Genomic DNA, 27,715 nt, shown 5'->3' with positions numbered 1-27,715 from the left:
GATCAATTCTTGGTTCATTGTTATTCATTCTTTACATTAATGATACTGTGAAAGATTAACAGGTGACACAGTATTTGCTGAATGATTTGAATAAGGTGGAATTATGGGCATGTGAAAATAGCTATTAGTTCCATGTTAGCAAATGTAAAGTTATGCACTCTGGATGATTAATCAACCAGAATTTACTTAATTTGATTCAGTTTGATATTGCAGATACTAATAAACCTAATCTACAGTATCACAACAAAATTATAACACTAAAAAATACAAGATAGGGAGAAAAGCACAGGAAGTAACAATTTTAAACAAGCAACAGAATGAAGTTTTAACCACTTAGCTTCAGTGATCACATCTGATTTAAATGATAATGCAGCAATTGAACACAGAATATCTCAAAAGGATGGATAATGACTAAATTATAAAAAAAAATATGGAAAAATAATAAATCGTAGAGCCTTTGCAGTTCAGGTAGTGTAGACAAGGTTCTTTGGCTGGAAAGATCTAGGTTTGAACCCCATCTAGGACATGAACCTTTATTGGGGCTTTTCAAATGAAGATGAAAGTTTAGCAAGTTTCATATGCAGGTTGCATGGTTTTTCCTCCCAAACAGATAAACTGGCTGTATGAACACACACATCTACAGATAAATAACTTACCCTTAAAGGAATGCAAGCCAGCTGCATTAAATTGCCCCAAACCCCTAATTATGGGACTCTATCCATCTTAGTCAGATGAGGAATGGATGGATGGAAAAAATTATCAGCAATCTAAAACTTAAGTTCTATGTTTCAATCATTATTTCCACTAGCTTTTATGGAAATGATACAGACAATCAGAAAATCTGGAAGAAAACTGTTAGCCTTTGAAATAAAATGTCTCCAGAAAATTCAAAATTCAAATGAACTAATAAGATATGAATTTCATAGCACACATACAATTCTGGATAATATCAAATGACAATAGCCAGAATTGATTCAGTCACATAGGGAGAATGGATCAGGGTACTGGACAGATGAAGAGGAGAACAATTAATATGGTTACAGACATTACAAACTTTGTAAGCCAGAAGATAAAAGATTTTGCACAACAGAGGAGAAAATAGTGAATCACCATCCCATGAGAGGCTCAACTTGTACTAGTACAGAAGAGAAAGGTTTACATATATACTGTAGTTCATATCTGAGTGTTTTTCGCATGTCTTACTAAAACCAACTTTGTTGAAAGGATAAGGATTTATAAACATTAACAGTTCAACAGCAATTTTAAATTTCTTAGGTGTAGAACAAGTCCATTTAAAACTACTTTAAAATTAGCTTTTACCTTCAAAACTTTCCCCTTTCTTGACAGAAGAAGTTGAAGCATCCATTGAGATTACATGCCCACCAAGACGTTGCATTGCAGCTGAGAAAGAACAACTTGTTCTAGTACTCACTTCATAAAATATTGAAGCCATTACCTTGCCCTACAATGGAATTCATGAATATTTTAATAAATGATTCAATATAATATGAAATACTAAGAATTAAAAAAAAAAATCCATTGATGTAGTGTTATATTTAACAGGAAACAGAGAAATCAAAATGTAAACAAAGAGCGATGAATATCTATATTTAGGGAAGATTATTATGGAGTTACTGACATCACAGAAGATTCCCACTAAATATCATGCATTTTCTTAAATTTACACAATATTAATACACTAATGCCTAATGGTGCATATACAGCAGATGCATACTACAGCAACACCACTATAATGAAATGATCCACTACAGAAAAGAGTATCACAGATCTCCCCAAAGCCCTATAGAACTAATGCTTAAGGTAGAACAAGAAAGATAAATGAAGTTAAACAGAAGTTTATGTTTAGATTAAGAGTAATAAAAAGTTTGTTAAAAAAAAAAAGATGACAAGAGTATGTAAAGGATTTGTACAAGAAGAATATTAATGTTGAAGGAGAATCAGAAAGGAGAGAATTTGTTGAGGTACTCATAATAATGAAAAGCAAAGTGATATCAACTCCAACGATGGAACAGCAGCCCAAAAGAAATGCTGTTGGTGAGGATGAAATAGCAAATATATTATTTGTCAACAGGTTTGGAAGAAAATATACTGGCCTAGAGATTGAAAAACATCAATATTCATGCCAATTAAAAAAAAAAAAAATCAAATTTCAGAGATTGTGAGAATTACAGAACCACTGCTTTAATTTCACATGCAACAAAAGTTATGGTCAAAGTGATCCAATAAGGGCTGAGTTATAATGTGAATAGAGAAATGCTAGAAGAACAGGCAGGCTTTAGGAGAGGTAGAGGAACTAAAGACTAGATAGTAAACAAGAGAATTTCAGAAGGAAGTATCCACTGTGTGTGTGGATCACAACAGACTGTGATGAGAATCAATGAGCATCTAATTCTCTTGATTAGAGAGCTGTATGACATTTATAGTGAATGCATTATGAGAATGGTTGACTTAGACAAAAGGCCCAGCCGGAATTAAAACTGGTGGAAGAAAAATAATTTAAGATATGCAGGTGATAACAACCTTCATAAGTAGAAACTAAGATATGAAGTGGTTTATTTTGATGGTTAAAAGGAAAAGCAATCAAGCTGGGCTTAATTTAAACATCAGCAAAACAAAAGTGGTAGCTTCTGGCAATTTAGATGAATTTATGATTGAGGGAGATAAAATAGAGGTGGTTGAAAGTTATGATTTACTGAGAACTAGAATAAGAAATGATGGTCAACATGAAGATGAAATTAAAAGGGAAGGTATGGGGAAAAAAAAAAACTACGTTAAACCTCAGAAAAAGTATCAAAGATAGAGATGTTAGCAAGGCCACAAAAATTAGGATTGTCAAAGCAAATGGTATTTCCAGTAGTAATGTATGGATGTGAAAGCTGGATCATCAAGAAGGCAAAGTGAATCGATTCATTTAAGTTATGGGCATGGAGGAGACTATTAAGAATCCCACAGAATACAAAAATGACTAATAAGAAAGTTTTAGAGAGTATAAGGTCAGAATGCTCCTCGGAGGCAATGATTGCTAAACAGAAGTTAATGTACTTTGGACATATTATGCAAGCAGATGAATCATTGAAAAAAGCAGTTATACTGGGGAAGATTGAGGGTATTAGAAGAAGAGGAAGACCACAAAGGAGTTGAATGGACAACAAAGGAAATGACCAACTACTGGGAAAAAAGACAAGAAGCCAAGTGAGATTGAGAGCCTTTGTTTGCAAAATCACCAAGAGTCAGAAATGACTGGATGGCACATAACAATAGAACACAATACAATTGCAAACACTACATAAAACCTTCACTACAACAAACTGAATTTCTTTATAACCAACATTACAAAATATAGCTGGCAGAAATAATCCTATGGGATGTACTGCATAAAATTCATTCACATTTTTTATTAAAACTAGGATAACCAAAAGAAAGGAGAAAACTGTAACCAAAGTCAGTAAACAAAGGGAAATGGTAGAAAGCATACATAATGCCCACAAAAACAACGCCGAGTAAATACAGTAGGAGACATAAGAAAGAAGAGAACTAGAAAAGTATGAAATAAAATACAAAATCTAGAATCTTAAATTTAAAAGTGTTACATTAGCTTAAAATCAAGTTAATTAATGTCAAAATCACTAAGTCATTGTTCAATTAGGAAGGTTAATAGTTTACCAGAATTTTCCAATCTATGTCTATTTGCTGCTCAGTTATCTCCTCTCTTAACAGGAGATGCCAAATTATAAAGTTGATTGAATGCTGATGTTGTCAGGTTATTTTTGATTTTAACTGAAGAGGCTGAACTTATGTAGTTCAGTTCATTAACTATATATGTGCATACTGAGTGCCATAAATTAATTTTTTTTCATCATTCCCACATGAGACGACAAGGCTTATAAAGCAAATAAATGACATGTAGGCTGAGACCAAGAGCAAAATAATCTGTTGATTTTCTCCTTAAAAAGAGCTGGGGGTCACAGTCATTGAGGAATACTTCAAGGGGAAGGCTGTTCCACAAAACTGAGGTTAATAGCATAAAAGATGACTGGGAGTAACAGGTTCAGTGGATCTGTAGCTCAATGATATTGGGCAGCTGTTTCTTATGTTCCAGCAGGTTTACAGAAATGGGAAGCATAATGGGTGCTAGTTCTGCTTAACAGCACCAATGGAAATATCTATAGAAGAGACAATGTGGAAACTGACCATCTATAAGACAATGGCTGAGGAGAGTTTGAGAGAGAAAGACAGAGAGAGAGTGAGTCATCAATCGACCAGTAAACAAAAACTGCAACCAAACAGCAGTCAACCAAACCGCATCACACTAAATGTGAGAGCATTATTCCAAGGTTGAACAGGTATGAGATTTGCACAGAGGAGTAAGCAAACAGAGAGAGAGAGAGAGAGAGAAGTAATGTGATTATGACACACACACACACACACACACACATTGTGTGTGTGTAACAAGAAAACAGGCAAAACTATTTTGGAAGCACTGAAGGGATAGAGATCGATGTGATAGTAATTCTCTCTTTGATTTCAAATCCTATTCAGAGTTTTGCCAATGACAGCACTCTTCATTCCTCTTTCTCATTTGAGAAACCCTGTGGTATTCAAATGATAGAAGCCTCAAGATCTTTCATAACTTATGACTTAAACACTGATTTCCTCATTATCCTCAAATGAGGTGAAGATAACTTTTTAAAGTTCAATGCCATAAAAATTAAGCCTGACTTATTACCCACAAGGAAGATCCTACTTCATTTCCCTCTTACTTTTGATAATGTTATAATTTCCTTTCAAGATCAGCTTTTGCTTCATGGGCAGACTGTCATATCCACTTTATCCTGAGACAAACAAGTTATATACATACATAGCCTCCCCAGCATCTAAAAAGCTTTGTGTTCTTTTCCATTCCAAACATTACTTCTCTTCCTCTCAACCCTTAACACTAAAGCTCAGATTCACCCAACCTTGGAACACTGTTCTCACATTTGAGTGGTGCACCTGAAACCACTAAGAATTCTTAATACAAGAGAGCAATGCGTTTAATAGGTGGCTCTTTTCCCAACAACTCACTTTCCCATATTTTTGCACTCTATAGGTATTTTCAAGGTAATTGCTAAAATGAATTGCCCACTACCACTCCTCCACTTTCTTCCATGCACATAATAACTAGAGCAGCCACTAGCCAACATTCTCTAACTCTAACCATACCAAACAAACTTAACACTCTTCATCCCATCCATCTCCATTCTTTGGAACAATCTCCCACTGTATAGTTTTTCCTGAGTACAAACTCCAATTCTTTAAGAAGCACGCTATTAAGCTGCTTCTTTCTCCTTAATCACTTGCTCACACATGGCACTGCAGTGTTATAGATCCTGTGATCTTTGGGATATCTTAAAAAAAAAAAAAAAAAGCCTTGGAAATGTCAGGTGCAACATCCTGAGATAAACAATTTATATACATACACAGTCTCCCCAGCCTCTAACAAGCTTTGTGTTCTTTTCCATTCAAAACATTACTTCTCTTCATCTCAATCCCCTAACAGTAAATCTCAGATTCACCCAACCTTGAAACACTGTTCTCACATTTGATCTTGATTCGCAAAATCCACACTGGTCACTGATTGGTTGACAGTTCTCCATATCTGATTCTCAAGTTGACAGCTGATGACTTTCTCCATTAACACTGACACTAAAATGAGAGCAATAGATCAACAATTAGATGGTAGACCCTTATAATCCCAGTCCTTTTTTCAGAATTGGATATACATGAACTTGCTTCCATGCTATATCCTAGATTAACCTAGTTGTGAAGATACCTCATGCATAAACTTTGTTTGCTTACACTTGGATAAAGGATTAAACAAGAATATAATTTTTTGGACTCTTTAATTATAATATAGTGTATAGATCAGTGCTTCCCAAACTTATGGATGCCAAGGCCCCATTGGAAAAATTAAAATATTTCACTGCCCCCATTGAGAAAAAAAAATCATAATACAGACATATATTATAATATTCATCATCAAATTCCTGACATGTACTCTCAAGGGGTGTACAGACTACGATAGTACTATATGAAAAATTTACATCATTACTAACTTCCTATCTACAATATTCTTCCAAATAAGTCTATTACTTGTCAATACTCCAATATTATCATTATCAGATCTTATATTTCTATCATTTAAGGCACATTGTACTGTATCAATCCACATATATCTTGGTCTTCCTCTGGGTCGTTTTCCTGCCAACCTGGCAAAGAACAATTGTTTTGCTAATCTTTCCTTGCCCATTCTGTTTAAGTGAACATACCACCTGAGATTAGCTCTGCTAATGCACACCTGGATAGCGACAATGTCAAGTTCTTTCCTAATATCCTTGTTTTTAATATGATATTGCCACTGATGCCATCTGTTCACGCCTCTAATCTTTCTCAGGACTCTCGTATCTGTGGTCTCTAGTCTTTGGTCAAGTGTTTTACTTCTGACCCAGCTCTCAAATCCATAAGTTAAAACTGGTTTGAACACTATCTTGTATACAGCAAATTTAGTGTACCAACTAATTTCTCTCTTATTCCATATGAATTTATTCAACTGACTTTTTACCATACCAACTTTGTTGATTCTGTTGTCTATTTGCATATTTAATTTACAATCTTCACTAAAAATCGTGCCTAAGTAGCTGAAATGTTTTACTTGTTCCACAGGTCCCCCGTTCACAAAACAGCTGACATTTTCAACAATTCTACCTATTTTCATTGTCTTTTTAATGCTGACCTTCATACCATATCTATTACAACAGTTATTCATTTCAGTCAGGGAATCTTGCAAACTTGTAGCGGATTTATTCAGAAGTATAACATCATCCGCATAAAGCAAAGAGCTGGCATTAACATCTCCAATTCTATTATCATGTTTAATACCACTTTCCTTCATAATGTGATCCATATAGATAATGAATAACAGAGGTGATAATGTACATCCTTGTCTCATACCAGATTTAACATTAAACGGTCTTCCTATACTTCCTTCAATTCTAACTGCCGACTTACAACTCAAATACAGACTAAGTATTGCTTGATATAATGCCCCATCGACACCATATAACTGTATCATATTGAATAGCTTCTCTCTTGGCACCTTGTCATATGCCTTTTCCAGATTGACAAAACTTAAATACAGATCTCTGTTATATTCCCATGCTTTCTCGACTATTTGTCGTAAAGTGAAGATCTGATCCTGACAGCCTCTATTTGGCCTGAATCCAGCTTGTTCTTCACCAAGTTTTTCTTCCACAATTCTTCTCAACCAGTTTCTCAAGTATACTGGCATAAATCTTTGCCAGGAACACTCAGTAGGGAAATACCTCTGTAATTCTCACATTCAGTTTTATTTCCCTTTTTATATATGGGCTATTAGAGCTCTATTCCAATCATCGGGAATTCGCCCCTCCAGGTTTTCTGAATTATGCAGTGCAACCACTGTAAGAGTTTTATACTACCATACTTCAGCATTTCTGGTCGAATATCATCTACTCCTGCTGCCTTTCCACATTTCAAGCTTTTGATGGCTTTTTCTACTTCAAGTATAGATATGTATTCTTGACTATATGCCTGTTGAGTGTTTTTTACCACTGTGCTATCACTGCTTGTTCATTTAGCAATTTTTCAAAGTAATTACTCCATACTTCAAGGATATCTTTTTCTCCTGTTTTCATGTCACCTTTATCATCTCTAACTCCTTTTACAGCACTCTTTCCTCCATTTCTAAGATTCTTCAACAACCTCCAGAATATCTTACCAAAGTCTTCCCATGACTTTTGTTTAGCTAGTTTTACACAATTTTTCGCTTTCTTACATTTGTCTCTGTATTCTCTAAGAGCAAAAGCTGACTTAATTTGCCAGGAACTTTTGATATGATTTCTTCTTTTCTTTCGCTGCCTCTTTAACTTCCTGTGTCCACCATGGAGTCCTGATATTTCTATCCTTGCATACAACCTCACCACATGCCTCTCTGGCTGAATCAATCAGGGTTTTCTTCAAGGGTTGACACTGAATCTCCAAGGTTTGGTTCCTGTTCTCAAACTCTTACATTTTTTCTTCAATAATCTTTGTGTATGTATTTTAGTCTACAATTCACATCTGAGAGCTCAACTTTTATTCGCTTTAAAACTTTCTTGCATGTTATTCTTTTCAATATGAAATTCAATTTTATCCTGCTTAAGACTAAATAGTGATCGCTTCCAATTTCAAATCCTCTGTACACTCTGGTGTCTGCACCAGGGAGAAAACATCACTATCAACAATAACATAGTCAATGAGACTTTTCTTATTCCTTGCCTCTTCTCTTCATGTGAATTTGTGCACATTTTTATGTTGGAACATGGTGTTAGTAATAACCAGTCCATGTCCTGAGCAGAAATCCAACAGATATTTGCCATTATTATTAGCTTTGCTCTTTTCTCCAAATTTTCCCAAAATATTTTTTTATGTCTGACAATAATTTCCTACTGTGCTCTTCAGATCCCCAACAAGGAGACCAAGTTTTACTTTTTCATTGTGTCAGTTGCTTTTTCTAAAGCATCAAAAAATTTCTCCACTTCTACCTTAGTAGAACCTTCTGTGGGACCATAGGCACAAATAGGTCTCATTGTCCAGTTCCCCCATTCTCATATTTGCCTACATCACTCTACTTGACACTGCCCGCCATTCAAGAAGATTAGCCTTGTATTTTGTGTTGAATACTATGGCTACTCCTTCTTTTCCTTGATTGTCATTGCCTGAATATAACATTTTGTATTTATTGCTCAGAAAGATCTCACCAGTTTTTGTCTTTTTTTGTTTCAGTCAATTATGTCGATCTGGTACTTATCTAATTCCTCAGTTAGCTCCATTTCTTTGCCATTCATGTTTCTTATGTCGATAGTATCGATCTTTAACTCTGGTGATGTTGAGTTGGGGTGTGTTTTCAGATTTGTTCCAATAACTGACTTTTCACTGTTCGCCTTGGTTCCCTGGCTAAAACAACAAGGGCCTTGTTTAACTGGGCGACGCCCCAGCCAGCATGAAATTTTGTCATGTTGTACCATCATTTTTTATTTTGGTTTAACCAATAAGAATGCAATGTATTTATATTTGATACAAAACATGCACAGCGAAAATTACAAAAATCAGATGCAAATATTACATCTTTAGCATCTTACATACGTACACATTTGACATGGCACACGTAGTCCTAAAACATTTAAAATTGGTTTCATTATTTCACGGCCCCACTCTCAACAAAATTAACAGCCCCCAAGGGGGGCCGTGGCCCACAGTTTGGGATGCGCTGGTATAGATGATAAAGAACAGGTGTTAGTTCAGGAGCACATTTTTTTCACAACTGGTAGGATCCCATCAGGATCAGAAGCCTTTTTGTTGTTAAATGGATGCCAGCCAAGCATAATATACAGTTTGGAAAGTTTTTTCACTTTCTGGTTAATAAATTCGAGATGCCAAGAAATTATATTCTTATTTAATACTTTACTGAAGTGAAAAGGTATAACACATTATTAGATGTTGAAAGCTGTACTCAGTGACAGGCTTTAGCCTGTCACTGAGTTTCATATCCTGAAGTGATGAGTTTAGTAGTGATCTTGTAGATCACTCAGCTTTTGGAGACATGCCAAAAGCTGAGTGATCAGACACTTTAATAATGTACTTTAACAGTACTTTAATAATGGTCAAAACTAATCTCAGAAGGTCCTTCCCATAATGCACAACATTATATACCCTTGAAAGGATGTGTGCTTTACATTATGGGATACTAAGGCAATTAATGTGAAGTCATCAGTCATATGAGTAACCTAGTTGTGAAGACACTTCATGCATCAACTTTGTTTGCTTACACTTGGATAAAGGATTAAACAAGAATATAATTTCTTGGAATCTTTAATTATAATATAGTGCATAGATGATAATGAACAGGTGTTAGTTCAGGAGCACATTTTTTCACAACTGGTAGGATCCCATCAGGACCAGAAGCTTTTTTGGTGTTAAAAGTATCCAGGTTCAAGATTTTCTGATGCCTGGCAGAACTACAGGAGGTATACAATGCAATGTTTCAGGTAAAGATGCTCCATCTAGCTATGAGTAAGATGAGAAGAATGATGCCAGAAGGTCTGCTTTATCTTCAGGTGATGTTGCAATGCTACCATTTGGGTGAGAAAGAGGTAAAAGCATAGATGCACAAAAGTTATGCCCAATGGTTTTTGCAAGCCCCCACCACTCCTGGAAGGTACAAATGGCATGGGTATAAGGGTTCTATATTTAGCCCTTTTACAAGGGCCTCAGTATAGGCTGTAAATTAAGCTAAGTTTTGGTCCAAACCATTGACTAAATTTTATCATAGAAAGGAAGAGTAAAAGTTAGAGATCTTACCACTTGATGTTGTAGTGCCAGACTACATGATGATGATGTGAATGGATTTAATTATTTATTTATTCGTATGCAAACTACAGAAAATGTAAGAGCATCTATTTCTTTAAAAGAATACATTAAAAGACAAATATGCCACTTGCATAAAATATTATGCAAAAACATAAAATGCCAAATTTCACTCATCCAGTGAAATTTGATATATTTTAAAGCTGTTTCATTACACTGCATTAAACCTTCTCAGGTATATATATATTATTAATGTGAATGGATGAGGGGAAGATATTCCACCAAAGAGGAAACTTGGATGAGATTGTGATCTGAATTACCAAGAAGAGCAGACAACTCAGTGTACCTGAAAGAATTGGCCAGGAAAGATCCAGTATTGAATAAATGAAGAGGATTGTCAGGGATTCTGATTGGAGGGGGAGGAGAATGATTTGTTTCTCTTCAAGCTTGGTCAGTGGAATCAAACATAACACTTTGAAATTTGACTTTCATTTTTAGAATTTGAAACCCTTCTAGTTCTCTTGATTCTTATATGTCTCCCATTATTGCTTGCATTTGTACTCCCCCCCCCTGTTGTCATTTTGTGCACTTTCTGTATGGTTCATGCTAATCTATGTTCTGTTGTCAATGTATGATTTCCTTCCAATGCCTCTGGTTCTGTTTCCTGCCATTGCCTCTGTTTCTTGGAAAATGGGAAGGATCAGTTTTCTTTTCTCTAAATTCACTATAGTGAATTTTGTAATATAACAAACTATTTCAGTGGTCTCTAGAAGTTTACTACAGCAAAAGTCCTGCAGTACTTGCCTATCAATTCTTCATTCAATAATTTTCTCATTGTTTTCTCTGCTGCAACCTCAAAATTTCAAGAGTGAATTGGCCTGCTTCCTCTTTAGTTTCAGCTGTCAGTGTTGGCCATTCACACAATGCCAAAGCACCTAAGGCTAAGAGGGAAGAGCTCTTATATCTATCTGTGGATGCATATTTAGGCTCATATGAGTTTTGTGCAATGGCAGGCTAACCAGAATTTCTAGATTACCCGTGTAAGAGATCAGCTAACTACCCTTCAGTTGAAACGGCATTAATAAAGGTTCCTTGCATCCCAGTTGAAATTCAAATTTCAGTTTTTACTAAACTGAATGAGTATGTATCCTATAACAGTTCTATGAAGTGCCTTTCCTTAAAACTGCAGCTTCTCTCTCTCTAATGTACATCTCTACTCTACTGCCTCATCTCCATAAATTGTAATCTAAATTCCCTCAGTTCATATTCATGACTAATATTCCATAATTCTGACAATTATTTGCCTTCTCCAGTATCCACATGCCTTTGCCCAAAAGCAGATAGGGAGGAGAATTTCTCATCCTTTCTTAATCAGTTTGATCATCAATTGTGTGTGAATTCTACCATATCTCCTGAGTTTTCTGAATGTAACTGAATGAATACCATGTCCATTAAATAAAGAGGCAGATATTTATTTCATTATTATTATTAGTAGTACTTTACAGGCATACTGTCAATAGAATTGGACAAAATCGTATACTGTTTTAGCCACTAGAGTGGTTCTTTCACAACAAACACCTGTACATTGCAATAGCTTCATTAGTTCTTGTGTTGATCTGTTTGAGCAACAGACTGTGTCAGTGCCTTGTGTCAAAAATGGAAAACTATTTTAAACAAGGCAAACTTCCATCAGAAACATTTTATGAACTTAAACAATAGTTTTTCTCCCAGTGTATTAAGAGCAAATTATAGCTGCGACGAGTACACAGCATTAAATTAAATTGTTAGAAACAATTCAAATTGTAACTGAAACAGAAACATTTTATGAACTTAAACAATAGTTTTTCTACCCAGTGTATTCAGAACGCAAATTATAGCTGTGACAAGCACACAGGCATTAAATTAAATCATTAGAAACAATTCAAATTGTAACTGAAATAGAATTAACATCCAATATGGTGCCTCTATGGGCTGAATAACCATAAAGTTAAGAATGACTATATCCCAGAAATTAATTTCCTTAATTAATTAAGATCTGGGAGACACATATTCCAAGTCCAGACAGCCTGAATTCTCCAAATGGTTATCTGGCCCACAGAGGATATCATTTTAGGACATTAGTTCTATTTCAGTTACAATTTGAATTGTTTCTAATGATTTAGTTTAATCACTGTGCTTGTCACAGTTACAATTTGTACTCTGGAGATGCTGTTCTGTTGTATAGAAAACTAGTAAAACATTAGCAAGTTCAATAAATTAATTTGAGTAGCTTGCACTATTCACGACCAGGAAGGTCTGTCTCAGTTCAGACCAATGAAATTGCAGTAAAAGTCCACTCTTTGTCATGTAACATCTGAATCAATGCATGAGATATACAAGAGACAAGCACAATCAAACAAATGGCTGGCTGTTTCTGTATAACAATGCCTGTACAATGTGCGTTTAAATGCGAAACAGTTTTTTGCTTCCAAATCTACCAGTGTTTGCTGGATTTGGCAGTGGTGGACTTTTTTTTTTTGACAGTGAAAATGAAATTCAAAGGATGCTAAATTGACTCAGTGGAAGTCACAAAAAAGAGTGCGATTGCCAAACTCAAACACCTACTAGCACTGCTTTGAAAATTTGCATGAGTGATGTTGTATTGACTTAAGGAGAGATTATATTCAAAATAACTGATTCACCTGTCTCAGTTGCTTTTTATTTTTATATGAACTTTATCTCTTTATTTAATGGGCACACACGTGTGTATTTTAATTTTTTACAAAAGATTATTATTAAAAAATATAAAATAGTAAAAAGACTTTAATACAAGCAACAGTTGTTACGAATTACACAATATATTAGTGTATTTCAACGTACCACAATACAACAAATGAAAATGGATATCTTCTAGCTGAACTATGCAACACTCAACCTTGTCAAACTACAGAGCTAATTTCCACACAACTCTGGAAGAAAATGGACCTGAGAACATCCAAATGGAACAAGATCACAAACGGATCATATTTTAATCAATAGAAAGTGGGTGAGATCAGCTCAAAACAACAGTGTGGAACTCCAATCACAGAATAGTAAGTGCACATATAAAATTGTCTCATTGCTCTTAAACCTAAAACAAGAATAAGAAATAAATATCACTGGAATGACCTAACTCTTCATATCACACAAACTCAGTATAAAGAAGCTCTACCAAACAAACTAACAGAAGGCCCAATGCCTGAAGAACCATCCCACAGCTTTGCTCATATAGTATAAATCCATCCATGAAGTAGCAGCAAAAACTTTAGTCATCAAGACTTCATCTTCTCAAAGGAAATGGGTAATACAAACCACTGAAGAAATGATAAAGAAGCACAACGACATTAAGCAGCAATACAGGAATAAGAAGATGCACAATCTACACACCCAACTAAAAGAACTAAATTATCAAATATATGGCCTTTCAAAATGAGAAGGAAAACCATACCCAGCAGGCATTATAAGAGACTTATAGATTCATTTTTTTTTGAAAGAATTGCTGGTAGAGTGAGGGAGGGATGGAATGTTCCTAACTTGCAGAGGCATCCATGCATTATTATCCAGTAATGGCTAGAGCTTGTATTAATTCTTTTATTTGCAGCAAGGCATGTGTTATATTTGTGTGATAGCCATGCATGTTTTCCAAATGTAACCAAAAACACAGGTCCATGAAGAATGATCTGGTGGGAATTTTATTTTAGTTGTCATCAAAACAAGAGCAGTAGTATGTTTACTTCAATATAAAGCTAGGAACAGGTGACATTCAAAATGCTCCAACTGTGATTCCAGCTATCTGATGTTGATATGATCTAATAACCAAATCATATCATCCATCTCAAGATAGATTTGGGTCCATAATTGAATTGTGATGGGATAAGTTCTTGATAGCGAGATGTAGCAAAGAAAATCATCCTAGAAAAGGTGGAAGACAAGGCATTTCTTGCTCTCCAGCACTTATCCCACAACTGATAAATGTGAAGCAAGAATGTTAATTATTTTATCAAATATGAGTCCCAAGAACTTTGTCTCTGTTGCAACTGGGTTTAACATTCCAGTTTCAGCTCTAGGTCAGGGTGAAGATTATATTTGCAACAAAAGAGTGCAACTGATTTTCTAAATGGGGTAAAAACTAAGTCCATTGAAAAGAACCTACATGTTTTAATGGCCTACTGTGACTGTCTATGATCCTGAAAGACAATATGTCACTGCTAACAATACCTGAAGGAATGACAAAAGATGGTAAATTAAAGATACTAAGAAATTATATTTTTGTTTAATCCTTTAACCAAGTGTAAGCAAACAAAGTCATCAAAAGATGGTAAAGTTATCTTATAGGATATTTTTCACAATACTTAAAATGAAGCCCTATGGGACTCCCTCTTCTTGGAGACAGGGTTGGGAGAATATATCTCAAATGGATTTGGAAGGTGTGGTTTGTAGGGCAAACTCCAAGGGATAGAAGTTTTCCATGCTAAAGAAAACCAACATTAAGTACATATATCTGAGGAAATATGGATGTTTGCAGTCTAATGAGAAATTAATTCTAATGTCAGATGTCTTGAAGCCAGATTGTGTCTTGAAAGAAAGGTTATTACTCTCCAGAAACAAAATCATAAATGACTAGAATTAACCATTTCTTCTAAGCCACTTTTACGGTGTCCATTCATGCAGATTTTGGTAGTCCTTTTGCCAAGTTCCTGTTAATAATATCTTCATTTTTAATATGATTCTGTCATTGATATCATCTGTTCATTCCTGTAATTGTTCTCAGAAATTTCATATCTGTTGTTTCTAGTCTTTGATCAAGTGCTTTATTTTTAACCCAGATCAATAAGTTAAAACTCTTATTCCATATAAATATATTCAACTGGTTCTCCACCATACCAGCTTTGCTTATTCTGTTGTCTTTTCCATATTTAATTTGCCATCTTCACTAAAAACTGTGCCTAAATATCTGGGATAGTTTATTTGTTCTATAAGTTCTACACTGAGAATTCAGTTGAAGTTTTTTTACAGTCCTACCTATTTTTATAGTTTTGGTCTTTTTATTGCTTATTTTCATGCCAAATTTGTTACAACTATTTTTTACAGTTTAGTTAGAGAATCCTGGAGACTCGCACAGGATTTGTTTCTGCATACAGTATAATTTGCATAAAGCTAAGTTTGATATCTCCAATGCTAATATCAAGTTTAATGTCACTTTTATAATATGATCCACATAGATGATGAATAAGCATAGAGATAATGTATATCATTGTCTCAAACATGATTTTAGAATCTTTGTGTATTTCCTTCAATTCTAACTGCTGAACTACAACTTAAATATAGACTACAATATTGCTCTGTAGAATGTTCCATTTGCCCCATAAATTTTTTTTTTTTAAATCTTTCCTCTAGGCACCTTGTCATACGAGTTTTCCAGATCTAGAAAACCTAAGTATAGATCCCTTATATAATCCCACAATTTCTCACCTATTTGTTGTCCAGTGAAAATTTAATTTTGACAACCTCTACCTCTATTTGGCCTGACCCATCTTGTTAAGTTTCTCTTCCACAATTTATATAAACACAGTTTAATAATAACTGATATGAGTGAACTAAGTCAGCCTACTGAAAACTCAACACTATACTTTATGGTTAAGAAGAAGAATTAAGAAACCATGGATTACAAATGAAATGATAAGTAAAATAGAAGAAAGAAGATGGAAAAATGTAAACACTGAAGAAGAAAATACAAAGTATTAAACAATGAACTGAGAAGAGAAATCCTAAGATTTTTTACAGAGTATTCTTATACCAATTGAAAAGAAAAGCAATCCTACTAAGTGCAGTGACTATAGAACTATAAACATACTCTTGCATGCCTCTAAAGTACTTCTAAGAATACTGAATCGACAACTGTATAATAGAGTGGAGTATTTTCTGGAGGATGATCAGTTTGGATTTAGAAAAGACAGAGGAACTAGAGATGCAATTGGAGTAAAGAGGTCTATATGCAAAAGGAATATAGAAGTAAATAAAGAAGTTTATATATCTTTCATCGATCTTGAAAAAGCATTTGACATGGTGAAATGCAAACAGATGATGGAAGTGTTTACATAAAATAGGATTAGATTGGAGAGACTGAAGGTTAATAGTTGAATTATATATGAACCAGACTACCAATAAAGAAGACAAAAGTAGAAAAAAACTAAAAAAATGTGTGATTGGTAGAGGTGTGAGACAAGAATGCTGCCTGTCACTGACACTTTTCAATATATTTGGAGAAGAAATGATAAAAGAAGCATTTGATGAAAAGAAAAAAGGAATCACTATTGGAGGAAGAACAATACAAAATAATAGATTTGCAGATGGTCAAGCAATATTAGCTAATAATGAAGATGAACTACAGCATCTAATAAAAAAAATTGAAAGTATATGCAAAAAATATGGTATGAAAATGAACACAAAGAAAACAAAAGTGATGAGAATTTCCAGGAAACCAGGAAGTGTTAAGGTGATGATGAATGGAGAAAATGTAGCACAAGTGAGACTATTAAAATACCTTGGTAGTATAATACAAGAAAATGGAAAATGTGACATGGAAATAAAAGAAAGAATTAACAAAGGAAAATATGCATTTTATAGTAGAAAAATTTGTTTATTAATAAAATAAATAAAAATTTAATATTTGGAGTATAATTTTATATTGGTCGAAAACATGGACAATTGGGAAGAAAGAAGCTAAAGTGTTGGAGGCATTTGAAATATGGTTATGGAGAAGAATGGAGAAAATAAAGTGGACTGAAAAAATTACCAATGAATAAGTAAGGAATTTACTAAAGACCATAATACAAAGAAATCAATTGGATAGGACATGTGTTAAGAGAAGACGGCCTATTGAAAAGAATGATAGAAGGGAAAATTGAAGGAAACCAACCTAGAGGAAGGAGACAACTAATGATGCTTGATGATATAATGGGCACAAGAGGATATTCAAGTAATGAAGGAGGAAGCAAGAAATTGGAGGAAGAGATTTTGCTGAGATACTGTTGGACCTGTCAAGAGACAGAACACTAATAATGATGATGACTTTATGGTTAATATCCAAAACCAGATACTGTTACAACCACAATAATTAAGTTATGCAGCTGTCAGCCCAGTTGGCTGAGTGGCTAGCGGATCCGCTCTCCAGCCAAGAGGCTGCAGGTTCGAATCCCACCCAGGACATGAATGTTTGTGATTGTCGATTACTATGCGGAAAAGACATCTGCAACCCTACCACTTCTTCTAGCAAAAGGCATCACCCCAAAACCCAGTGAGGTACAGGAGATACCATATGGCATCTATGAACATCAAATGTGAATTTTTTTTTCAATTTATTTATTTTTTAGCTGTGGGTGGAACTGTCATTTAAAACTTCTTAACACCAGTCTCTATGAGTTTGCTATAGAGCTTTGAGTATACTAATTAATGAGGTTTATAAAATTTGTGTTTGTTACACTGTTCAGTACTTTTACTCAAATTAAAAGTTACTGTATGATATACTGACAGCCTTATCCAGATATACAGCTATTTCAGTTTTATGGGCTTATTTATTAGGATAATTATGATTAAGATCTCAGTCAATTTCATTTGGAAAAATTATTACTGTAAACAATCTGAAATTTTCAAATTAAAATTTGTTTATAAATGCATGTACTTGCTTCTTGGAAATAATATTACAACAAATAAAATATACCAACCTTTAATACATGATCTAATGGTCTGTCTTTCTGAACACACATATGAAATGTATGTGCAAGATTAAAAAGTGCATGCAGCTGGAAAGAAAAATTGAAAAAAATTAACTGAATATAATTTTAAATGAAAACAAGATTTAAAGTTATTTTTTTTCCTTCAAAACATGTTTGCCTACTTCTATCCTAACAAAAGAAAGCAAACTATTACTTAAACAATACTTTTATAGTTTTAATTTGCAGAAATTTATGCTTGGCACTATCAGTTAAAAAAAAACAGACATTAATGCAGCAGATGAGAGAATGATGCATATGAAAAATATATTAATATTCAATTTAAATAAAATAAGTTAGACATGTATATCTCAGTGGAAAAAGTGTTTGCATTATCTGTGCTAGGCCACTTGAAGATACTGAAGTTCAAATCTAGTTACTCAATAATTCTAGTTATTGACTAGAGGAACATTTCATAACCTTTCTTTGACCAGTCCCTGAGTCAGTTAATCTCTGGCATGGTCAAGTAGGTTTTTTCTCAGAATATGTTATTTTCTTATTAACATATCTAACAAGATATGTTATTTTCTGAAAGAAAATAACATATCTTGTTAGATTTAGGGACGATGAGATGGCAATAATTGTAACTCTTTTCCATATCAGATGCTGCTTATAATTAGTGACAGTCTTGGGTCAGCTATCTGGCTACTGGCGAAGACTGAACTGTCCACTCAGTCTCCAAAAAGTCAGATAGGGAGGAAATAGTCTCACTTACTCTCCATAAGGAAATAAGTCATTAACTGATTTTTAAAAATAAATAATGCTGTTTTATTCCCAAAAGATAGTAGGTGAAACACATCTTTAGCTATAACTTTTGGAAATTGGGAGGAAGCTAGTCTAGAATGTTCTTCAATAGCCAAGTAATCTTATGAGCCATCCCAGCAATATATCCTCTAAACTCAACTATCTACCACCAGTCCTAAATCTTGGCTTCATCTATTTCCTGGGGTACTGTTCCATCAATGTGATGTGCAGTATGTAATGTATTTATTCCAAAATGCATAACTTTACATTTCTCCACATTAAACTGATACCTATTATCTTTTGCCCATACTGGCCTATTTAAATCATCCTGCAAGATCTCCACATTACTTTGATTCACTACTACTACTGCTCTACCTAATTTTGCATCATCAACAAATAACTGAATATTTCCTTTTGGGCTATTGCCTATATTGTTTATGTATAAATTAAACAGTAGTTGTTCTAGCACTGAACATTGCAGTATACTTACTTGTTTTTGTCTGGATTTTACTCCTCCATATACCACTTTCTGATATTTGTCAAGGAGCACCCTCTTTTACACATAACCAGTGTCATATCCATTCCCATTTATTCTAATTTGCATAAGAGTTCCATGCAGTATTTGGCCAAATGCCTTTGCATAATCCAGCAGAATCATTGTGTAGCCATTTCCTTTATTCAACTCAGCTGTTACTCTATTATAAAAAGTTATAAATTACTAAGGCATCCCCCCCCCCCAACAAAATCATGCTACTCTTCATATAGTCATTCTTATCCACCCATTCTTGAATTCTCTTTTTGACCAACAATTTCTTAGTACATTTGTCACCACTACTGAGATACTGATCAGTCTATAATTTGCTACTGCAGTCTTTGAACTGAACCTTCCTTATACAAGGGAATTATTTTGCCCTCTTTCCATCTCCCTTGGAACTCTACCAGAGCTGAGACTTAAATTCAAGAGCCTAGTCAGAGGCATTGGGAGTTCACTTGCACATTTCCACAAAATGCAAGTTGATATCCCATATAAACCTACAGCTGTATTTATAGAGATTCTGCAATATCCTAAGAACTTTCAAATCATCCACCTCTGTTCCCACATAACTCTGTCACATTTATCATAGCATTAACCTCACTTGTATAATATATCCTTGCAAAGTGGTCACTCAGTAACTCAACTACCTGCTTCTATCACCTTGTGACCATCAGCGCTCATTAAAATTATTCTTCCATAGCCGTTCTTCCTCTTACTTGCCATATTGGGATTTCCTTTGGCCTGTTCGGCTAGTTTCTTCTTGTAATCTGATTTTGCCTTCCTTTGCCTGATCCTTGTACCATTCATGAGTATGCTGATCATCTTTCTCCTTATATATACCATCTACACCATTTTCTTTTTCAGAAATCCATGCTTAATGATAATATTCATCCATCTAACTCCTACCTGATTAACCCTCTTCACCTTAGGTATATAATTTAATATACCTTTCTCTAGATGCCCCTTAACTATTTTCCATGCACTACTAACATCCTTGCAGAATTTTATGTCATGGCACAGCTTCAAGCTTCCTACTAAGTATAATATTCCTAATTTTTTACAATCCTCCAAGTCAAGACTGCATGGTCACTTTCCCCAATTGGAGGTAATGTGGCCATCTTAGTTACTGATAGCTTTTCTGATCCTATGACCAGGTCCAATACTCTTGCACCTGAAGTCCCCTCTACTACAAGTTGCCTGAAATAATTATCTCTCAGTAGGTGTATAAATTCCATTTCCTTCCTGCCATGTCATCTCTTTTCCTTCCAATCTACATCTAGATGACTGTATAACATTCTTCTGCCAATTCAGTATTGCAGAAATTACCATATGGCTACTTTAGGTACTATATGGATTTTTTTTTTTTCTTCTGTACACAAAGAATCTGAAGAAGCAACTGTGGCAGCGAGTTAATTGTAAATGGCTGAATTTTTTGCACTAACTGATCCCCATAGTCAGGAAACAGCTAGAAAATGACAGATATATAAAAAACACAATATACAATCTACTAGTCAACTCCATCTTTTCAGGATGTGGCCAGTTTCAATCAAAAAAATTCTGGCAAAATCAGTGAGAAAAGTATTCTCACTGCAAAAGAGGATGATATTTTTCTAATTGGAGGAAATTCTACCTAGACCCAATAGGTGTTTGATGACCATAACTTGATGAAAGACACCTTACTTACTCGAGGCCCCCAAAGCAAGGTTTTGGAAAAGAAGCCAGAGTCCAGCTCAGGAGCATTCTGCCAAACTGATATCCTAAAGTCTGCTTCTTATCCTTTGAAAATGTAACTAGTTTTTCTAAGTCTTTCATGGCACCATGATGGTATTGTAGAGCCTGGAACACTCTTTGTATTGGTAGAGAAAATTCCAGAGAGCTCTACCAATACAAAGAGTGCCCCAGGCTCTATTCTATTGTCTGCATTCATCTTATACATAAAAGAACTCTTCTTACTTCAAACTCTATCCAGGATTTTGCTTTGATTAGATGTCCCAATCCTCACAATAAAATTATGTACGTGCTTAAACATCCCAATCTTTAAGATTGGGATCAGTTTAAACAATAACAGATAACAGAAAATTGCTACAAGTAATGAATTTTAAACATATTAGATTGTCACAATATCTAGTACATGTGCCAGGAAATGATCAAGATTTTAGTTTTTGATCAGCATTTTTTGTTCATTTTATTATAAAAAAAAAGTTTCAGTCACAAGACTCAATTTTTTTAAAATCCTCATAGGTTCTTTACTAATTATTCAAATCACAGAATTCTGAACAATATTTTTAAAAGGAAATTCTTTTTAATAAATTATTTTTTAATATTACCTGATCCCTGTGGAAGCCATCAACGCTAATAACATGTTGCCCTTGGAGTCCGTGATGAATAGATGTGAAGGGTTGAAAAGCACTATGCACTGGAGTATTAAATGACAAAAACAAATCTGAGGAACGACCTAAACTGCCATGTCCATCCATAATTTGCTCTTTAGGACGATCTTTATCTAGTGGTTGTTGCAAGTGACTTGATTCTAAAAATAAAATTTTGATTTAGTTATTGGTAGAATCCCCCCCTTCCCCAGTGTGAACAAATATGCATTTTGAATATATCTATAAAAACTAAGATTTTTATTATGTTAAATTTTACAACAGCTATTAATCTGACAGTTTTACTACCCATCAGCAGGTAGATTCTTCAGGATAAATTCATAATAAAGAGCACAGGATATAATTAATCTGAAACTAAACTGTTAATAATACAAACTGTTATGGAGGAAAAAAAGCATGAATTATATGTTCTCTTGAAGACCTTTCACATATGATTGTAAGCATAACTCAACTCAGTTGCTTAGAGATCATAAACAAGATTTCAGATATCATGTAACATTAATCCTTGGTTCCTACTGAGGGAACTGTGAAAAAGAATAACAATGATGGATTCTTTAACACAGTGGATTGCTTTGATGATAAGTCACAATGAGAAACTAAGGCATAAAAGGATTCCATGTTGAGGTTTGCAAAAGAGACATGCAGTTATGCCTAATTTTTCCTTTTGATGAGACACTGCCAAGATGTTGTTCTTTCAGATCTCCACTTAATTGTCCAAATTTACTGCATTAGCCATGAATTTTATAGACTCAGATTTCTGAAAAGTTGCTATTGTTGACAATCTCAAGACTTCTGATTCTCGAATGGATTATAGGCAACTTTTTTTTTTTTTTTTTTAAATGTAAAACAATAAACATTGTTGTTATGTGCCATCCAGTCGTTTTCAACTCTTGGTGCTGGTGATCTTGTGAACAAAGGCTCTCCATCTTACTTGGCCTCTTATCCTTTCTTTAGGTAATTGTAAGTTCAAGTTGGTAAGTTCTTTTATGTTGTCCACCCAACTCCTTTGTGGTCTTCCTCTTCTTTTCATTCCTCCAATCTTCCCCAACATAACTGCATTTTCCAATGTTTCATCAGCTTGCATAATATGTCTAAAGTACATCAATTTCTGTTTAGCCTCCATTCTGTCTTTATATTCTCTAAAACCTTATTGGTCATTCTTGCAGCCCATGAACCAATTCACTTTCTATCTTTCTTCTTAATAAGCTTTCACATCCATACATCACTACTGGAAATACCATTGCATTGACAATTCTAACTTTCGTGGCCTTACTCACACGTCTATCTTTCATAATTTTTATCAGGTGTAACATGTGAAATTAAAGCGATGTTCTATAATTATCACAACAAACATTAGCATTCATATTATTAGTGACTATCAAAACATGTGGCTGGTACATAAGGAAGAGTGCAAAATTCACTCTGCTTTAGGGGTTTCTCAACAAATGTCATAGCCCTGCTATAAAAAAATAGCAATTTATTATAGTTAATGAGTAATGCCAAATTTCTATGGTTCAAGTAAGATTTGTACCATGAGTATTATTTTGAAACACCCTTGTAAAAAAATATATACAGGATGTTTCAAATTAAAGTACTCCTATTTAGAACAATCTGTAGAGAGAACCCATAGATTAAATACACTCAAACTTGGCAGGTACTCTGACAATAAAAAACATTAGTTCAGTAATGGCCAAGAGGAGAAACAGAGAAAGTGGGAGAAAATAATATGATACAAAAAAAAAAAAAAAAAAAAATCACATAGAGCTGACATGCTGCAAGGAGCTGTCAAAGAGACTGAGATAGTCAATGGAGTTGATATTAAAATAAAATGAAGACATAATAAAATTCCCTATATCATTTAAACATTTCTGCTAGTTGCAAATAAAGGTAATGCATATAAAGGTAAGAACTAGTTTATAAAGACTGAAAAAAATATTTTAGTTGTTTAGTCATTTGTTTATTATCTCAATAAACAAATGCGATTTGATGACATATTCTGTAGTTATAAGTTTTCCAATTTCATATTTCAAACAACAAAACAAAAGCAAGCAGAAACAAACTTACCATAAGCTCAGGTTTAGCAGCATGGGGAAAAAAAGGAATTTGCATATATGGCAAATTTCAGTATAAAAAAACAAACTAAAAGCACAGGCTCTGCTGATATTTATGCAAACAGAGACATGCACACAAGGCAGAAGACTTCACATGACAAACTTTTTTTTAGTATTATGGATAAACACATGGGATATTACTTTACAGAATCTCATTATATTTGAAAATAACTTCCATGTAACTTCCCTCCCCCAAATCATTTTTCTGGGGGGAGGGGTGGAATGTTGTAAAATGAATTGATGTATGAAAGAATCCTAAATTATGTATAAGCCCAAGTACATTTCTAACAAAGGAAAATGAACTTATTCAGTACTGTTAAATAAAGCAATCATGCCTTAGTAGCCATTGGCTTTAACACAATGAAAACAAGACTGGGGAACACATGACATTAAAACACTGAGAACAAAAAAGCAAGACAACAAATAACAAGCCATATCAAAATAAAGGACAGGCAACACAGACCAAACAATGACACACATGATTTTGACAATGAATCTGTCATGCAAAGCCAACTTACTCTTTGCCAAGATAGGGACAGGAATGAAACCATCATGTACTGATAAATAATACCTTTCGGCTGCTTTAACCTTACCAGAGCCAAATCTTTCTAATCTTCCTTGGGTGTTATGACTTTGCCAGTAGGGATGCAGATACCTTTCTTTCATTTCTATACATAAAGTCAAAAGGATGCAGTTAGGAAACCTAAAAAAATACTTGGACAAATTAGATTTCATAAGTTAAATTTCTTTAGGTTTTGAATTTATTAAGAATACTTTCTGAAGTTTGCAGATCAGCATGACGTGGATTCTTGTACTCAATTTAATATCAATCTAAATTTTATAAAGGCTTACTATATTCAACCTAAAACATGTCACACAGAACAATATACAGTTAAGATATAAATTTAAGCATTTCAATCAAGATTTTATTATTCTCCTGCATACTCTTATTCTTATGCAAATGATAAATGCAAAACACTGCACTTATTTAATGCTCACAATGCAATGCATTTACTATTTATAATGTTAAATGGCTACATAACAAAACAAATTCACAGATGTACTACAAAGTTTGTCCTTTGAATGAATTCTATTGACCTTTGTGTAGTTTAGCCACTGGTGTTGTGTTATATAACATCCCCCAATTTTTCTGGCAAATCACATTAATACTGCACTAAAATCAGTTACACTTATTACAATTTTAGTAACAAGGTACAGTTTAATGGGACCCTCTGTTGCTATTTCTAACTGAAAAATATAACATTTTTTTTTTGTGGATATCTTTACTGAGTTACTAGTATGGAAAAAAAAAATATTTTTCAGCAGTTAACATTTCTGCAGCTCTTATGTGAAATTTGTGACACTGGCATAAACTCAAACATATTCAGATTATGAAAATAATAAAACTGTGGTACACAAATGTGATTTTGATATTTTCAAGACTAATAAAGTAAGGTAGCATTAAAATGGCCATCATTTACTGCATAGTGTGCTTAGTAGAGATTTGATTCTTATTTAAAATAGTGCAGATGTGAAGGAACAACTCCTACCTATATTATTATTGTATGGGCACCTTCATGGAGCCTGAAGACCCATCGCAGGAGACCCAAAACTATCCACTCAATCTATTATACCTATCCTTGAACCCATTAATGGACAAAGCCCTCATAACTGACTCTAGAAATCTATTCCACTTATTCATAACTCTCCAAGCAAAAAATCTAGTGCTCACACCCCTACTAACCACACCTCTATTCAACTTCCAGAGATGATCCCTTGTTCTGGCCCCTGCACAGCCAAGTGCTGAAACATTTCCTCTACACCAATCCTATAAACCCTTTAAGCAACTTAAATGTTTCTATCATATCCGTTCATACTTGTTCATTTCCTGGAGAATTCAGCATACAGAACACTGTTCAATTAATGAAGAGTATATAAATGACTGCTAATAAGCACAATCACAAATGTGTAAACAAATGATTTGGCAGCTGTTAATTATCAGCATTATTTATAATTATGTCACAGAAACAAGATTACTGGGGATATTTACATTATTTTTTGTGAAATGCAAGCCAAGTGTTGTCTGGCCTGTTTTTGTTTTTTTCTCTCCCCCCCCCCCCCCCCAATGGTAAAACCCTGCCACTTACAAATAAACCTAGTCTTTCATTTCCAGTTTGAAAAGCCTTTATAAATCCAACTTGGAGAACACAAAAATGCAAAACAAAAAACATTCAGTTGGTTTGGTGTTATAATACTGTTAAAATAGGTTACGAATAAAATTCAACATCTACACTTGTCTATTAGATCAAAAAATACATTCGCTACTGCAACTATGATCAACCAGGTCTAGCTAGTTGATCGTGCCTTTGATGCCTTACAGAATCAAAATGGAAAACAATTACCATTCTTCATTGGGGCAAATAAAAACTTGAAAGACTTTTTTTCCGAATCAGCAACAGATTTAAAAAATTAACCTAATTTAAATAAATATGACTGTTAAACTTTCCAGGATTTGGGAAACTAATTCATAGACCTCCCATTGAGGGCATCTCTTTAGGCTTAGTCTAATTTCTTCTATTTATTGTTTTGTTGTGGTATTACAATTTTATATTAGTCACGAAATTAGAAACTTTTATTTTATGTATATGCATGCGAGTGTTAATACTGATCCTCTTCAATTCTCTGTGCATAGTTTGGTGAGATATGGGTTATGAACAGCCTTCATTAAATGCTTTGGTCAATTGCTGCACATTGTAAGTTCTGTTAGTCCACACAAGCCTTCTCAGGCGACAGCAATCTCATTCCTGACAGATTGTCTTAGGATCACAGTTATGCTTCTATACAATGCAAGTTATTTTTTTCACTGATTAAACACCTCCGATATCTCACGTTTTGAGAAACCAGTCAGCTCTGCTGTTTTCAAAATCACAGCTCTAGCCAGACAGGCACCTACAGTAAGTCCAGCATCGAACTCTGAAAGATCCTTTGTTTTCCCATTGCGACCAAGATTACTGACAATTACAGACCAACAGCTTCCTTAAATAGTTGCCTAGAACACATGGTGATGCATGTGACTAAATATTTTGCATAGTTACTGCATAAGTGACATTTATGTATGCCTGCATAAAAGTTTCTAATTCAGTGGCCGGTATGTGTATATGGTAACAATTAAAAATTTCAATGAAAAAATTACAGAATTTAAAATTAACTGCCATAATTGCAAGTACTGGAATGTATTTAAACTGATGCTGTAAAAATCATGGTTTCATAAATGGAGTACATTGGTTCATAAAAGACTAAAAGAAAAAAGAATGTATTATGGCTAAACTAACATTAAGAAATTAACTATTTAGATATTAATTAAAATAACTGAGGATATGACTTATTTAAAACTTTAGAAACAAAGAAAAACTGAAGTTAAAACTACCTGTTATGGATGAAGACTGTAGGCCATCTGCAGGGGATATACTAGAAACTGGTATATGGTCGACAGCAACAAAAGGAACAGGAGTTGCTGTTCTTGGTGAAACATTACCAGAAACCTATTTATAAATTTAAGGTCAAGTTAACTTGTGATGATGATTATTAAGATAATTTATTTCTAACTACTGTTCACAAGTCTAAACTTCACCAAAAGAAAGATTATGCATAATTCTGATATCTAAACTGATGCTGTAAAAATCATGGTTTCATAAACGGAGTACA

At 34.1% G+C, this 27,715-nt stretch overlaps 1 protein-coding gene across 1 annotated transcript in view; it reads right to left on the bottom strand.

Annotated features, from left to right (window-relative positions):
- The window catches only part of r (carbamoyl-phosphate synthetase 2, aspartate transcarbamylase, and dihydroorotase rudimentary), a 489,668-nt gene that overhangs the window by 45,918 nt on the left and 416,035 nt on the right, over nucleotides 1–27,715 (bottom strand). Inside the window, exons 34-38 of the mRNA XM_090390424.1 lie at nucleotides 27,438–27,552; nucleotides 24,604–24,678; nucleotides 21,840–22,042; nucleotides 18,186–18,263; nucleotides 1,321–1,462 (exon numbers count right to left, since the gene is read on the bottom strand). Of these exons, the coding sequence (XP_090246550.1) occupies nucleotides 1,321–1,462; nucleotides 18,186–18,263; nucleotides 21,840–22,042; nucleotides 24,604–24,678; nucleotides 27,438–27,552 (613 nt within the window). The remainder of the gene's footprint in view (nucleotides 1–1,320; nucleotides 1,463–18,185; nucleotides 18,264–21,839; nucleotides 22,043–24,603; nucleotides 24,679–27,437; nucleotides 27,553–27,715) is intronic.

Source organism: Typopeltis vanoorti, chromosome 3 (assembly GCF_054136105.1).
Source record: "Typopeltis vanoorti isolate ZY-2024b chromosome 3, IOZ_Tvanoo_1.0, whole genome shotgun sequence".
In the NCBI taxonomy this organism is placed as follows: domain Eukaryota; kingdom Metazoa; phylum Arthropoda; class Arachnida; order Uropygi; family Thelyphonidae; genus Typopeltis; species Typopeltis vanoorti.
Note: the sequence above shows the minus strand (reverse complement) of the source record. Positions and strands in the feature narration are given on the sequence as shown.